Source organism: Bufo gargarizans, chromosome 3 (assembly GCF_014858855.1).
Source record: "Bufo gargarizans isolate SCDJY-AF-19 chromosome 3, ASM1485885v1, whole genome shotgun sequence".
Taxonomy (NCBI): Eukaryota; Metazoa; Chordata; class Amphibia; order Anura; family Bufonidae; genus Bufo; species Bufo gargarizans.
Genome location: NC_058082.1, coordinates 550,781,431 through 550,795,393, shown reverse-complemented (window position 1 = coordinate 550,795,393; position 13,963 = coordinate 550,781,431). Strand labels below are relative to the sequence as shown.

The 13,963-nt window shown below is 42.0% G+C and overlaps 1 protein-coding gene across 1 annotated transcript in view; it reads right to left on the bottom strand.

Moving 5' to 3' along the window:
- CD247 (CD247 molecule) overlaps positions 1 to 13,037 on the bottom strand; it is a 107,419-nt gene extending 94,382 nt beyond the window's left edge. Inside the window, exons 1-2 of the mRNA XM_044284115.1 lie at positions 12,931 to 13,037; positions 12,684 to 12,835 (exon numbers count right to left, since the gene is read on the bottom strand). Of these exons, the coding sequence (XP_044140050.1) occupies positions 12,684 to 12,738 (55 nt within the window). The 5' untranslated portion in view covers positions 12,739 to 12,835; positions 12,931 to 13,037. The remainder of the gene's footprint in view (positions 1 to 12,683; positions 12,836 to 12,930) is intronic.
- Between the last annotated feature and the right edge of the window lie 926 nt (positions 13,038 to 13,963).

Here is a 13,963-nt window from a genome sequence, read left to right as displayed (position 1 = left end):
GAATATAACTACTATAATACTGCCTCCTATGTACAAGAATATAACTACTATAATACTGCCTCCTATGTACAAGAATATAACTACTATAATACTGCTCCTATGTACAAGAATATAACTACTATAATACTGCTCCTATGTACAAGAATATAACTACTATAATACTGCCTCCTATGTACAAGAATATAACTACTATAATACTGCCTCCTATGTACAAGAATATAACTACTATAATACTGCTCCTATGTACAAGAATATAACTACTATAATACTGCCTCCTATGTACAAGAATATAACTACTATAATACTGCCTCCTATGTACAAGAATATAACTACTATAATACTGCCTCTATGTACAAGAATATAACTACTATAATACTGCTCCTATGTACAAGAATATAACTACTATAATACTGCTCCTATGTACAAGAATATAACTACTATAATACTGCCTCTATGTACAAGAATATAACTACTATAATACTGCTCCTATGTACAAGAATATAACTACTATAATACTGCTCCTATGTACAAGAATATAACTACTATAATACTGCCTCCTAGGTACAAGGAATATAACTACTGTACTTACTGCCTTCTATGTACAAGAATATAACTACTATAATACTGCCTCCTATGTACCAAGAATATAACTACTATAATACTGCTCCTATGTACAAGAATATAACTACTATAATACTGCCTCCTATGTACAAGAATATAACTACTATAATACTGGCTCCTATGTACAAGAATATAACTACTATAATACTGCTCCTATGTATAAGATATAACTCTATAATACTGCCTCCTATGTACAAGAATATAACTCTATAATACTGACCCAAGTACAAGAATATAACTTACTATAATACTGCTCCTATGTACAAGAATATAACTACTATAATACTGCTCCTATGTACAAGAATATAACTACTATAATACTTCTCCTATGTACAAGAATATAACTACTATAATACTGACCCCAAGTACAAGAATATACCGTATCTCCTACATTATACGATACAGCCTCTGCTCTGTAATGACTGCTGTTTGCCGTAGGGCTGTGTACATTGTACCTGTGGATACAAGCCATTATAATAAGGATGTGATTCTGGCGGTTTGTATAATATGCCTGCAGTATAGCGGAATACATTCAGGAGATCAGGTCGGCGTTTAGTGGCAGGAATACATTTTCGGGCGGTAATAATATTCATCACATCTGAGATCAGTCTTGTAAGTCCTGGAACATCTCATCTCCACTAACAAGCCCGGAATCAGTGCTGTGCCGGGCGCCTGCTCTCCGCTATTTGCAGGTATCGGCTCATTTATATGACAGGGATCAGACTCTGCACCGGCAGAGGATGGAGCAATTATCTCCCAGGTTTATTCAGGATTTGTTACAGTGTATTTATGGCTGTCTGTGTATAAATAAGATATCCACCATCAGTACAGGAGAGGGGAGGATATTACATCTGGAGGGTCTGGACACAGATATGGCGACTGATTACCGGCTATAGGTGCAGGAAGGCCTTCATCTGAACAGGAAGCTGGACATGGGGCACCTGTACCCCTCCAGCCATCCACAGTGCCCCCATCACACTGCCAGCCACCGTACCCTATATCACTGCCAGCCACCGTACCCTCACACCTCTTCAGACAAGCCTACAACCTGCTGCCTCTATACCGCCATGACCAGCTTCACCCGCACCTGGCGGGCAGGGCCCTCTCTCCTCCTGCACCAGTCTGTAACTCGTCTTGTTCATGCTTAGTGCAATTGTCTGTGTTATGTATGTGCAGCGCTACTAACAAATAATAATAATACTAAGTAGAATACCACTGCTCGCCACCGTACCGCCATACCACTGCCCCATAACACAGTCGCAGTGTCTCTATTTTACATTCTGATACAATAGTGTAAAAATCAGAGGAATGAGCAATAAATATATTAATAATCATGCTCATTATTTATATGGGGCCAATATATTCCGCGGCGCTTTACAATCAGGGGGTTCAAGTAAAAACAGTAGAATATGAAATTAGATAGATAAAAAAATAAATAATCCACAGCACTTCCCACATGTGAGTAAAAATAGGGTTTAGCTTTTATTTAATTTTTTTTATTTTCTGTGTGGGCCAACTTTGGGGGGGGGGGGGGGGGCAGAGGAGGACATAGGGGCAGATTATTACATGGGGGCAAATTAGGTGTTCAGTGTGGGGGAAATTACTATATAGGAGCAGTGTGGGGCCGTTTCTTTTGGGGAGGCTCTGTAGGGGCATTTCTATTACAAGGACATATTAGGGGGCATTATTTTTGGGGACACTATACAGGCATTATTACCTGGAGCACAGTATAGGGTGTTATTATTACTGGGGGCACGCTAGGGGACATTATAATTGCTGTAGACACTATAGGGACCTTTGGGGTAATTTTTTCCAACTGGTGTAAAGTAGAACTGGCTGAGGTGTCCATAGCAACCAATCAGATTCCACCTTTCATTTTTCACAGCTCCTTTGGAAAATGAAAGGTGGAATCTGATTGGTTGCTAGGGGCAACTCAGCCAGTTCTACTTTACATCCGTTTGATAAATGACCCCAATTATGAGAAATCTAACGTGTCTGTGTAACAAACTCTGCAGAGACGTGGGTGAAAGAATTAGTCATGGCGGTCTGGGTCTAACGGAGGAGAAGAGAAAAGAGAAGGTCTACATGACAGGAGATGTCACTGGATGTAAGAGATATGTGGTGCTGTATGTTCCTATATGTAGAGCGGGCTCACTGCTGTCACCTGCGTCTCATCTTCTCCTCCAAGTCTTTTTTATTATAATCGTATGCGTTTTAAATTTGGCAACTGAAATTTTAATGTGTTGCCTGCAGTCCTATGTATCAGCCCAGATAACACAATAGGTCACTGTGTTATGTGAGGTGTTACATAGGACTGCAGTAACATCTATGACATCTGTACTCAGAGAGTTATGAGATGGTGGGGGTCCGACTCCTGGCTGTTTGAGGAGACCGCGATGTCTCAGTGAGCGCCGCAGCCTCTTTGCTTCTTGCCAAGCACAGCGCCGATAGCCCTGCGCAGCTCAGCCACAATCACTCGGATGGGACAGAGCTGCACCGAGGCCACGTGGACGATGAATGTGATGTCATATGGCCGAGGAAGAGACTGTGCCGCTCATGAAGCACCGCAGCCTCTTCATACAGAAAATAATTAAACTAAAATGGAGGAGGGTAGACAGCCCCGGGCCCATCGTGTACTTAATCCGCCCCTGATAGATATCAGATAGATAGATAGATATGAGATAGGTAGGTAAGCAGGCAAGCACAGCAGAGTGATCGTAAATCAGGAGTGCCAGCGCCTGGGAGGGCGATCCACCAACCATCTAGTGAATAGAAAACATAATCGCTCCAATGTATCATGTAATATGCAGGTGTCAGACATCTGATAGCCATCTTACAAAACACAGAGCCGGGTGTCGGAGCAAATCAAAGATCAGATTTGATCCGAGCGCAACTCAGGGAGTGGACATAAAAAAAGAGAGTAAAAGGTTCATCCGAGGAGCAGCAGCGTAAAGCCTCAAAACATCAAAACCTCATATCTCATATTTATCTCCCTATCTATAATATCTATCTAACGAATAGAAATCGAATTCCACGGGACTTCCCAAAAAGATGCGTTTATTCACCAAACACCAGCAACGTTTTCGGTCCTCTCAGTTGTCACTGCTTGAGAAAGGTTCAACTGAGAGGACCGAAACGTTGCTGCTATCTGGTGAATAAACACATCTTTTTAGGAAGTCCCGTGGAATTCGTTTTCTATTCGTTAGATAGATATTATAGATAGAGAGATAGATATGAGGTTTTGAGGTTTTAAGCTGCTGCTCTGATGAACCTTTTACTCTCTTTTTTATGTCCACTCCCTGAGTTGCACTCGGATCAGATCTGATCTTTGATTTGCTCCGACACCCGGCTCTGTGTCTTGTAAGATGGCTATCAGATGTCTGACACCTGTATATTACATGATACATTGGAGCGATATACAGTGATATGTATGTTTTTATGTTTCCTGTAATGTGATGATATCTGTTATACAGTATGATGTGGGGGGAGGGGGAGGTATAGTGAGGGGGCCGATCAGCTCAAACACTAAATATACTAAACATCGCCACCTTATATCTCACATCTATACACATCTGGGAGGCGAATCGCTCAATGTTCTCCTCGTTGGTCTTCGTTACGACTCCCGTGAGGGGGTATTACCTACAGGGCCGGCCTTAGGGTGCCCCCAACCTTCACCCGTTTCTCTCCTGACTCCCCCCTCCATACACAGACACTCGACTTGTATTTCAATGTGGAGAGAGGAGAAAGCCGCTGCCAGACACTCCATACGTTCCGGCCCCTAATTTGGAATTGGGGGTACAATCATCAGGGCCCAGGGTGCCCCCATTTATGAGTGACAATGAATGTACCCCGTCCAATAGCTCAAAGCAGAGCTGGGATTCTGTTACCAAATTTGATGTCAAAACGGCACCATAAACATGATCACCTAAAACTATTTTTTTTTTTAATCCTAAATAATAAAAAAATAAAAAAACGCATGTGAATTATTTCAGAATTTTTTCATTTAGGTTATTTTTTCAAATATATATTTTTTCAGTTCATTATAAAAGTCGTCATCCACAAGTTCACGTCAAATGACCTTCGCTGGAGACTCATCCACATTCAATACATTACATTTGAAGAAAAAGAATTGTTCCGTTAGTTAATAAAGTTAGATTTTAACCCCCTCCCGACCAGCGTCGTAATAGTACGGCACTGGCTGGGTTTTTAAAGATGGCGCCCACTCCTGAGCTCTGCGGGCGCCATAGCCGCGGGTGGGCGCCTGCATCTTATAGCAAACACCCTCATGTCCGCAACCGGCAGTAATGCCGATTGCGGAATTTAACCCCTCAGATTCCGTGGTCAACCCTGACCACGGCCTCTGAGCACTCTGAAATCCGAAAACGCGCACTTCCAGTAGTGCTCCGGCTCCCCCGTGCGGCGATCGGAGGAGCCGGAGCTTGTGTGCAGCAGCCCCTGTCTTTGTGAATGACAGGAGGCTGCTGCATAGTATTTCCAATGGAGCCCCTGCCTGTAATAGGGCTCCATAGGAAACTAGCAATTTTCTCATAGACTCCGATGCTAGTGCATTGGAGTCTATGAGAATAGCAATCTAATGACTGCATGGTATAGTTCCCTATGGGAACTATAAAAAAGTGTAAAAAAAAAAAAGAAAAAAAAATACACTTCATGGGTGTCACGATGTGCGAAAACACCCATAGTATAAAAAATATAAAAATATATTCCAGATACAGCAAACAGAAAAACGGGAAAAAGCCGATTCGCCGTTTTTGGCTGCTTAATTTTCTACAAAAATTTTAATAAAAAGTGATAAAAAAAAAAAGTCATACACACCCCAGAATGGAATCAATGAAAAGTTCAGATCGCCCTGCAGAAAATGAGCCTCCATACACATAATCAGAAAAATGTTATAGGGGTAAAAATATGGCGACAAAAAAATAAAACAGATTTTTTTTCCGACTTTAAATTTTTTTTTTTGTACTATCAAAATGCAAGAAAAACTATACATATAAGGTATCGACAGATACATACTGACCTGTAGAATAAAAGTAATTGGTCAGTTTTATCGTACATCGAACCTCGTAAATAAAAAACCCATAAAACTGTGGTGGAATTTCTTTTTTTTTTTTGCACTTTCACCCCATTTGGATTTGCACTTTCACCCCATTTGGATTTTTTTCCCCGCTTCCCACTACATCATATTCAATAATAAATGGTGGCGTTGGAAAGTACAACTTTTCCTGCAGAAACCAAGCCCTCATATGTAAACAGAAAAATAAAAAAGTTATGGCTCTGGAAAGGCAGGGAGCGCAAAACGAAAACGCAAAAAACAAAAACCAACGGGGGTGAAAGGGTTAATTTCTCTCTTTTATGTCCCCCCCCCATTTTATTCTTATTGGACATAGTAGTAAAATCAGGCGGTAACAATCCCTGGATGTGTGGACGGGGAGAAGGCTTCTACGGTCGTCAGGAAATTGTTAGAACATTTATGTTTATTGTTGCTCTGTTTACTAATTTACTACAAATTGTATAACATTTTTTAACTTTTTATATTTCTAGTGCACGAATTGTGTTGTATATCTGCGCATAAAGACGAGGAATTTACATTTTGTTTAAAATAATTTTTACATTCCTTTGTAGTCCAGCTGTGGCCATTTCAGCCCATTATACGGTATTATATGCAATATGGAACCGTATATCTCCGGCTGCTTAGCTTCACAGTTTTTCCCTAAAAGGGCTTAAATACTTCTGGGTAAAACTTGCTCGGCAGCATCCAGTGGAACATGTCGTGAAATGCTGAGTTTACATCATTAAAAATGTGCGTATACCATTGTATTTTTATACGGCATTTATATAGCAGCATCACTGTAGGGGTACTAAGATAGCAGGGGGCCCGAGGGGCCCAATAGCCTTTCTACCACATGGTATGAATGGTATAATCAGTATTATCATACATGGCTGATATAGATACTGCTTTTTCATTACCCTGCACCAGTATATAGAATATTCCTTCCCCTCGGGGTTCATGCTCTCAACTGTACAGAGCTGTAATATGGCGCCCATAAAAGCCTATGGTCATACCGCACCTCTTTGCGTCTCCAAATTTTTTTTTTCTTCCATTGGAGAATTCTGTGGTTTTATTGGAGCAGCGCACTGTGGTACATCTCCATAGTACGGCTTGTGCCACCATATTGGCACTGTGCACTTGGCTCTTACTTGTTTTTAGTCTCTGTTCACACTTACAACAAGACTTCAGTTTCTGATGCGTAGAAGTACATACCATAGAGAGAACCATGTGGTTGCTATGAGGCCTGTAGGAGAGGGGGGCCCAGCTCAGTTTGGTCCCAACCCCATGGCTACTGGATGGAGGGAACCCATCCAAGACCTTCTTCTCCAATGGACCCAAAGGTAGTGAAAGTTTGAGGAGCTGGAAACAAATACCGGGTCCTTTTGTGTCAAAATTCGGCACCATTATGGGAGCCCATTTATGATCTTGGCTACAGGACCCCTTCTGTTCTGTGGATACCAGTGTTCAGAGTGTCTATTCTTCAAAGATTGAAACAGAAACCTAATAGACCCTAAGCAAACCCATTGACTTTAAAGATGTTGTCTAAATGTCAATACTGATCAATTGTCCTCAGGACATGGAAGAAAAACAAACGAACCAGCACCTCCATAATAAGTAAATTTCAGAATGCAGGTGCACGCTACCATGGCTGAAACACAATGGGATTAGTAGAACTACAGGTAACAGCACACTGCTAGTCAATTGCACAAAGATATACGTAAATATTGAATAAAAGTAGCGGCTTGGTGGCCATACTTACTGCAAAAGCAGCTAGAAGCTCTTTGCGCATATAATTGATCAAACATATGTCGAGCCCATCTACCAGACGACAAGGTGGCTTCTAATCAGATGGGGCCTACTCTAACATGCCTCTCCTGGGCTTACAGCCTACAATCTGGGCAAAGTAGCACCCAGCTATATCCTATACATGCCTCTCCCAGGCTGTCAGCCTGCAGTATGGGCAAGGTAGGATACAGCTGTACAATCTATCTAATTAAAAGCACATGGTAAATGGGCAGGAGAGTAGGCATGTTAGAGTAGGCCCCATCTGATTAGAAGCCACCTTGTCGTCCGGTAGATGGGCTCGACATATGTTTGATCAATTATAAGCGCAAAGAGCTTCTAGCTGCTTTTGCAGTAAGTATGGCCACCAAGTCGCTACTTTTATTCAATATTTACGTATATCTTGGTGCAATTGACTAGCAGTGCGCTGTTACCTGTAGTTCTACTTGTCCTCAGGACAGGTCATCAGTATGTGATTGGTGGGGGTCCGAGGCCCAGTACGCAGAGGGTGCGGAGCTCTGGTGAGCACCACGGCCTCCTTGCAGCTTACAAAGCACAATGCCGTACATTGTATGGTGGTCATGCTTGGTATTGCAGCTTAGCCCCATTCACTTGAATAGGACTAAGTGGCTCCTAGGCCATGTGACCAATGAAAGTGACATCATAGGCCCAGGAAGAGCGGCGGAGCGCCGGGGCCTCTCCAAACAGCTGATTGGTGGGGGTACTAGGAGTTAATCCCCCACTGATCAGATACCAATAACCTATTCATAGTTGCCAACTGTCCCGAATTTGGTGGAACTATCCCTGATTTTCAGAGACAGTCCCGGCAAATTCAAGCTGTCCCGGACCAAAACTGAGCTGAGCTAACATAAACCCAGTCCATAAGCGGGTGTGTGTTTCCGGGCAGGGACAGGGCGCTCCCGGGGGCAGGGAGGTTGGCAAGTATGCCTATCCTGAGGATTGGTCATCAGTATAAAACACTGGGACAACCCCTTTAAGGGAATTCATCAGGTCCAACGGAAACCTGAAGGAACGGAACCGAGCTGATGGCAGAAAAAACCCTAACTGAAAATCAATAGGGACGTTAACAAACATTTCATTATGTAGAAACAAGTCTAGAAAATCACCAGTGAACAGTGCCTGAGAGAGAAACTGTATAAAAAAAAAGAAAGATAAAATAAGGTAAATAAGATAAAACTTTAAAAACTAAATCTTTCTTGTAGGCCTCAGGTTGGCCAAATTACATTGAGGGAAGCAATATGGAGATGTGTTATGGCTGTAGCATAGGTAAGACTACCCAAAAAACGACAGCCCACCATATGTCAACTAAAAATCCACTACAATACAAAGGAAAACCACACTGCCCATAGATGCACAAAAGACGTGGACCTCATTTATTACAAAGGCCTATCAGGAAGGCTGGCATTGTTGCCCATAGCAACCAATCAAAGCTCAGCTTTTATTTTTCCAAGGTAGTTTAAGAAATGAAAGCTGAGCTCTGATTGGTTGCTATGGGCAGCCATGTTGTAATTCATGGGTTCCAATGTCTTATAGGTAAATGTCAGAGCCATATAGATAACCTACCATACAGGTAAATGTCACTGCTCATAGAGATACATACCGCCCCATAGATAACCTACCATACAGGTAAATGTCACTGCTCGTAGAGATACATACCGCCCCATAGATAACCTACCATACAGGTAAATGACACTGCACATAGAGATAAATACCGCCCCATAGATAACCTACCATACAGGTAAATGTCACTGCTCGTAGAGATACATACCGCCCTATAGATAACCTACCGTACAGGCAAATGTCACTGCATATAGAGATACATACCGCCCCATAGACAACCTACCGTACAGGCAAATGTCACTGCACATAGAGATAAATACCGCCCCATATAAAACCTACTGTACTGGTAAAAGTCACTGCTTATAGAGATACATACCGCCCCATATAAAACCTACTGTACTGGTAAAAGTCACTGCTTATAGAGATGCATACCGCCCCATAGACAACCTCCCCTACAGGTAAATGTCACTGCTTATAAAGATACCGCCCCATAGAAAACCTACTGTACAGGTAAATGTCACTGCACATAGAGATACATACCGCCCCATAGATAACCTACCGTACAGACAAATGTCACTGCACATAGAGATACATACCGCCCCATATAAAACCTACTGTACTGGTAAAAGTCACTGCTTATAGAGATGCATACCGCCCCATAGATAACCTACCGTACAGGTAAAAGTCACTGCACATAGAGATACATACTGCCCCATAGATAACCTACCATACAGGTAAATGTCACTGCTTATAAAAATACCGCCCCATAGAAAACCTAATGTACAGGTAAATGTCAGTGCTTATAGAGATACATAACGCCCCATAGATAACCGTACAGGTAAATGTCACTGCTTATAGAGATACATACCGCCCCATAGATAACCATACAGGTAGGGTAACTACAGTGCCTACTATGTACCCCAGCTACACCGCTCATACTTAAAACACAAAAACCTATGACCCCAAAGGAATCTACTATCGATAGATAATTAGTAAAATGTAACATGAAATACTGTAACCCATATAAACATCTGAATACACCATAAACTACTTCTAGGAAAACTTTTAGTCCTTTAGTCTCTCTAATAAACTAAAAAAAAATAAAAAATTTAGAGCGCCATATGGTGTTCACATAATAGATCAACAAAATGCTCACATAATAACGCCATAAATCACATACGTCATATATAAACTGCATTTTCTTACATAACACAATATAACATGCCATATATAAACTGCAGTGTTCTACAGACTATACAGTAGTACAGCAAATACTACCACCATATAGTGCTCAGATAATAGCATCATAAATTACTTATGTCATATAAGCCTTTACTCCTGCCAAAGTTATTCACAATTTCTCTTTGTTACAGACACAGATATGGCGGCGAGATGAATATGTGAGGAGAGGACAGAGATTGTGCTGATCTCCGGGGGCGCAGTACCCCAACCCTCGGCACCTAACAGACCACCACGCCGCCATGGCACAGTTGGTAAATTGCTTGCCGAATTTTGACAAACGGGTTCTGTGTTGTTCCTGCCAAAAAGTGAAAGTAACAAAACTGCTACAATCGGAGCAACGGGAATGGCCGTCCATTGTTGTCCATAGCAGTTTTGTTACAGGAGGAGCCCACATCATAGCGCTCGGGGCCTGGAGCCGAACCCCCTTTGGGGCGATACCGGCTACGCACAGATGGCCCCCGTACAGGATCCGATTGCTGCGTCATCTCGATGTGGACGATCCGATCGCCGTGATGAATTTGCGGAATGGGTGTCACAGCGACTGCAACGGGACCCACATTTGGCAGAACCAACACAGAACCTGTTTGACAAAATTTGGCAACTGTGCCATGGCGGCGGGGTGGTCTGTTAGGTGCTGAGCGTTGGGGTACTGCGCCCCTGGAGATCAGCACAGTCTCTGTCCTCTCCTCACGTGATCCTCTCAACGCCATATCTGTGTCTGTAACAAAGAGAAAACGGTCAATAACTTTGGCCGGAATAAAGGCCAAATGTACATGTCATACGCACCCCTTTTCCGTTTGAAAATATCAAATTCGGTTCCAAAATGGCGGGTTTCAAAATGGCCGCCACCCCTCACAGATTTGCCCTCTTCCCTTAGCGACATGCCATACGCAGTTTGGCGTTCCTGACCATCCGCTTTCCATCCATATAGCCGACTCCATACTTTCAGACCACACTGTAGAATGCAATGTCCTATGGACTATACCGTAGTATCACAAATAATATCGCTATACGGTGATCACATAATGAATCAATACAGTTACAAAAACACGCCATATACAAACTTCAGTGTCCTATATACTATACAGGAGCACCCCAAATAATAGCACCGTATGGTGCCCACATAATGCTGCCATACAGTGCTAAATTGATACTACCACACTGTGCTCACATAATAAATCAATACGATATACGGATAGTATGCCATATATAAACTGCAGTGTCCTATAAACTATTATACAGTAGTACCAGAATTAATACCACCACACGGTGCTCACATAATAAATCAATACGATATATGGATAGTATGCCATATATAAACTGCAGTGTCCTATACACTATACTGGAGTACCAGAATTAATACCACCATACGGTGCTCACATAATAAATCAATACGATATACGGATAGTATGCCATATATAAACTGCAGTGTCCTATACACTATACTGGAGTACCAGAAATAATACCACCATATGGTGCTCAATAAATTAATACAATTTACAGATAAAAAATAGACTGCAGTTTTCTATAGACTATACAATAGTACCACACATAATACCACCATATGGTGCTCATATAATAAATCAATACAATTACCAATAACATGCCATATATAAACAGCAGTGTCCTATATACTATACAGGAGTACCACAAATAATACCATCATACGGTGCTCACATAATAACTATATAATATATAAAAACTATAATACTCGCAGTACCCTATAATAAACAGTAGCATGCCACGGGTAAACTACAATTCTCCAAAACGAAACCACAGTACCCATAAGTACCGTACCTATACACTACAGTACCCGTACTCCCCATTTTCTGGGCAGAGCGGACATTACCCCCCAGATTCACAGCTGGAGTAACATTACAATACAACAGTACCTAAAAACCTACATAAATTTTTTTAATCTTTTTTTGTATCTTTGTCCTCTAGCGTAATAAGGGAATAAAATCTGCTTAAATAGATCTATTCACGCCAGTAAGAGACAAAGGAAGTGCCTCGTTCTCTGCATCTCCTCGCAGCGCTGACAAATACTAGCAAAAATAAAAAATTCTCAGTTTATTCTTCGAACTTTCAAAAATTGTCTACACGTCCGGTCGCCAGGGTCCGACAGCAAATGACCTTGAATATTTTTGTGTCCATCGGCCACATTGACTCGTGCATCCTCAGATAAGGCGTGCCAGCTCAGCCCGACGCCCAGTCCACAACCGTAAAAATAAAAAAATAACCATAAAAGACTAACCAAATTTTCCACACGTAACGTTTACACAAAACCATATCATAAACGGTACCATAAAAAAAAAAGTTTACAATTTTGCAAAAAGTTGTGAGAAAGTTTTTGTAGAAACTTGTAGGCGGTCGAGGCCTTGGACGTTACCTGCTACAGGGAGGTGAGCGTGGAGGAAGGCGCACAGGGCGATCCGGGCGGACATTGTGGAGAGTCAGGACGGGCGTCTCTTTGTCGTGGCAGTCGTCACCTGCTCGGAGAAGAGCTTTTGGCTTTTGCACCCACACGGCTCTGCTTCTCAGCTGCACAGGAAGTGGAAGATCTAAGGCACCGTATATACGACCCGCGGCTTGCTTACTGCTATATACTCTACACACAGCCCATAGACCACACTCACCGGCTCTTGCTGCCTTCGTTATTAGTCTACTTCTATTTCTTGTCTGTTCATTCTGAGCTTCCTTGTTCATGAAAAGAATACCAAAACTGCAGTAAAGACTGACACTGGGCAGAATAATTCAGGACAAAAGAGCAGATGATAAGTAACGGCGTACAGTGGGATTTTTCATCTTCTCTAAACCAATGTATGACATCAGAAGAGTCAGGGGATCCTAGGGACCAGTGGCACCACAATAGCGGATTTATATTTTTTTTTTTACCATTTCGGACAAGTGGCTTAGTCAGGGTGACAAATCTCCTTAAAGAGACCGGTCCTGTATGGAGACTTACTGGCAATGTTCTGTGGGAAAACAATATGCAAAGAGGTACCTCCCAAGGAAAAGAACCATCTCATCAGCGCCACCTATTGGAAGTGGCCCCCCACGAGTCACAATCTGACAAGGGAGTACAGCCAGGCCGGAGATCCGGCGCTATAAAAGATTGTTATGTGGGCACTGTATGGTGGCATTTTTTGTGCACTGCACTGTGATGAATAGATGGTGTGTATGTTAGTGTGTTATGTGGACATCGTATGGAAGTATTATGGGAGGAGTAAATGTGAGAGGATTAGAACATTTTATGTAGACACTGTATGGTGATATTATTTGTGCACTACATGGCAGTATTATGTGGAGAAAATGTTTTATTAGTGCACTATTTGGCAGTGTTATGTAGACACTGTATGGTGGCATTATTTACACACTGTATGGCAGTATGATATGAGGAGCAAATGCGTCGTTCTTGTGTATTGGCAGTGTTATGTGAACGCTGTATGGCGACATTGTTCCTAAACTGTATAGCAGTATTATGGATAGAACATATGGGGGGTATAATTTGAACACTGTATGGCGACATTATTTGTGCTTTCTATAAGGATTTTATGTGAGCACTGATGGCAGTATTATGGGTGCGGTGGCATATTATATTATAATGTATGGTGGTATATGGGCACTGTATGGAGGCACTATTTACGCACTGTATAGCAGTTTTACTTG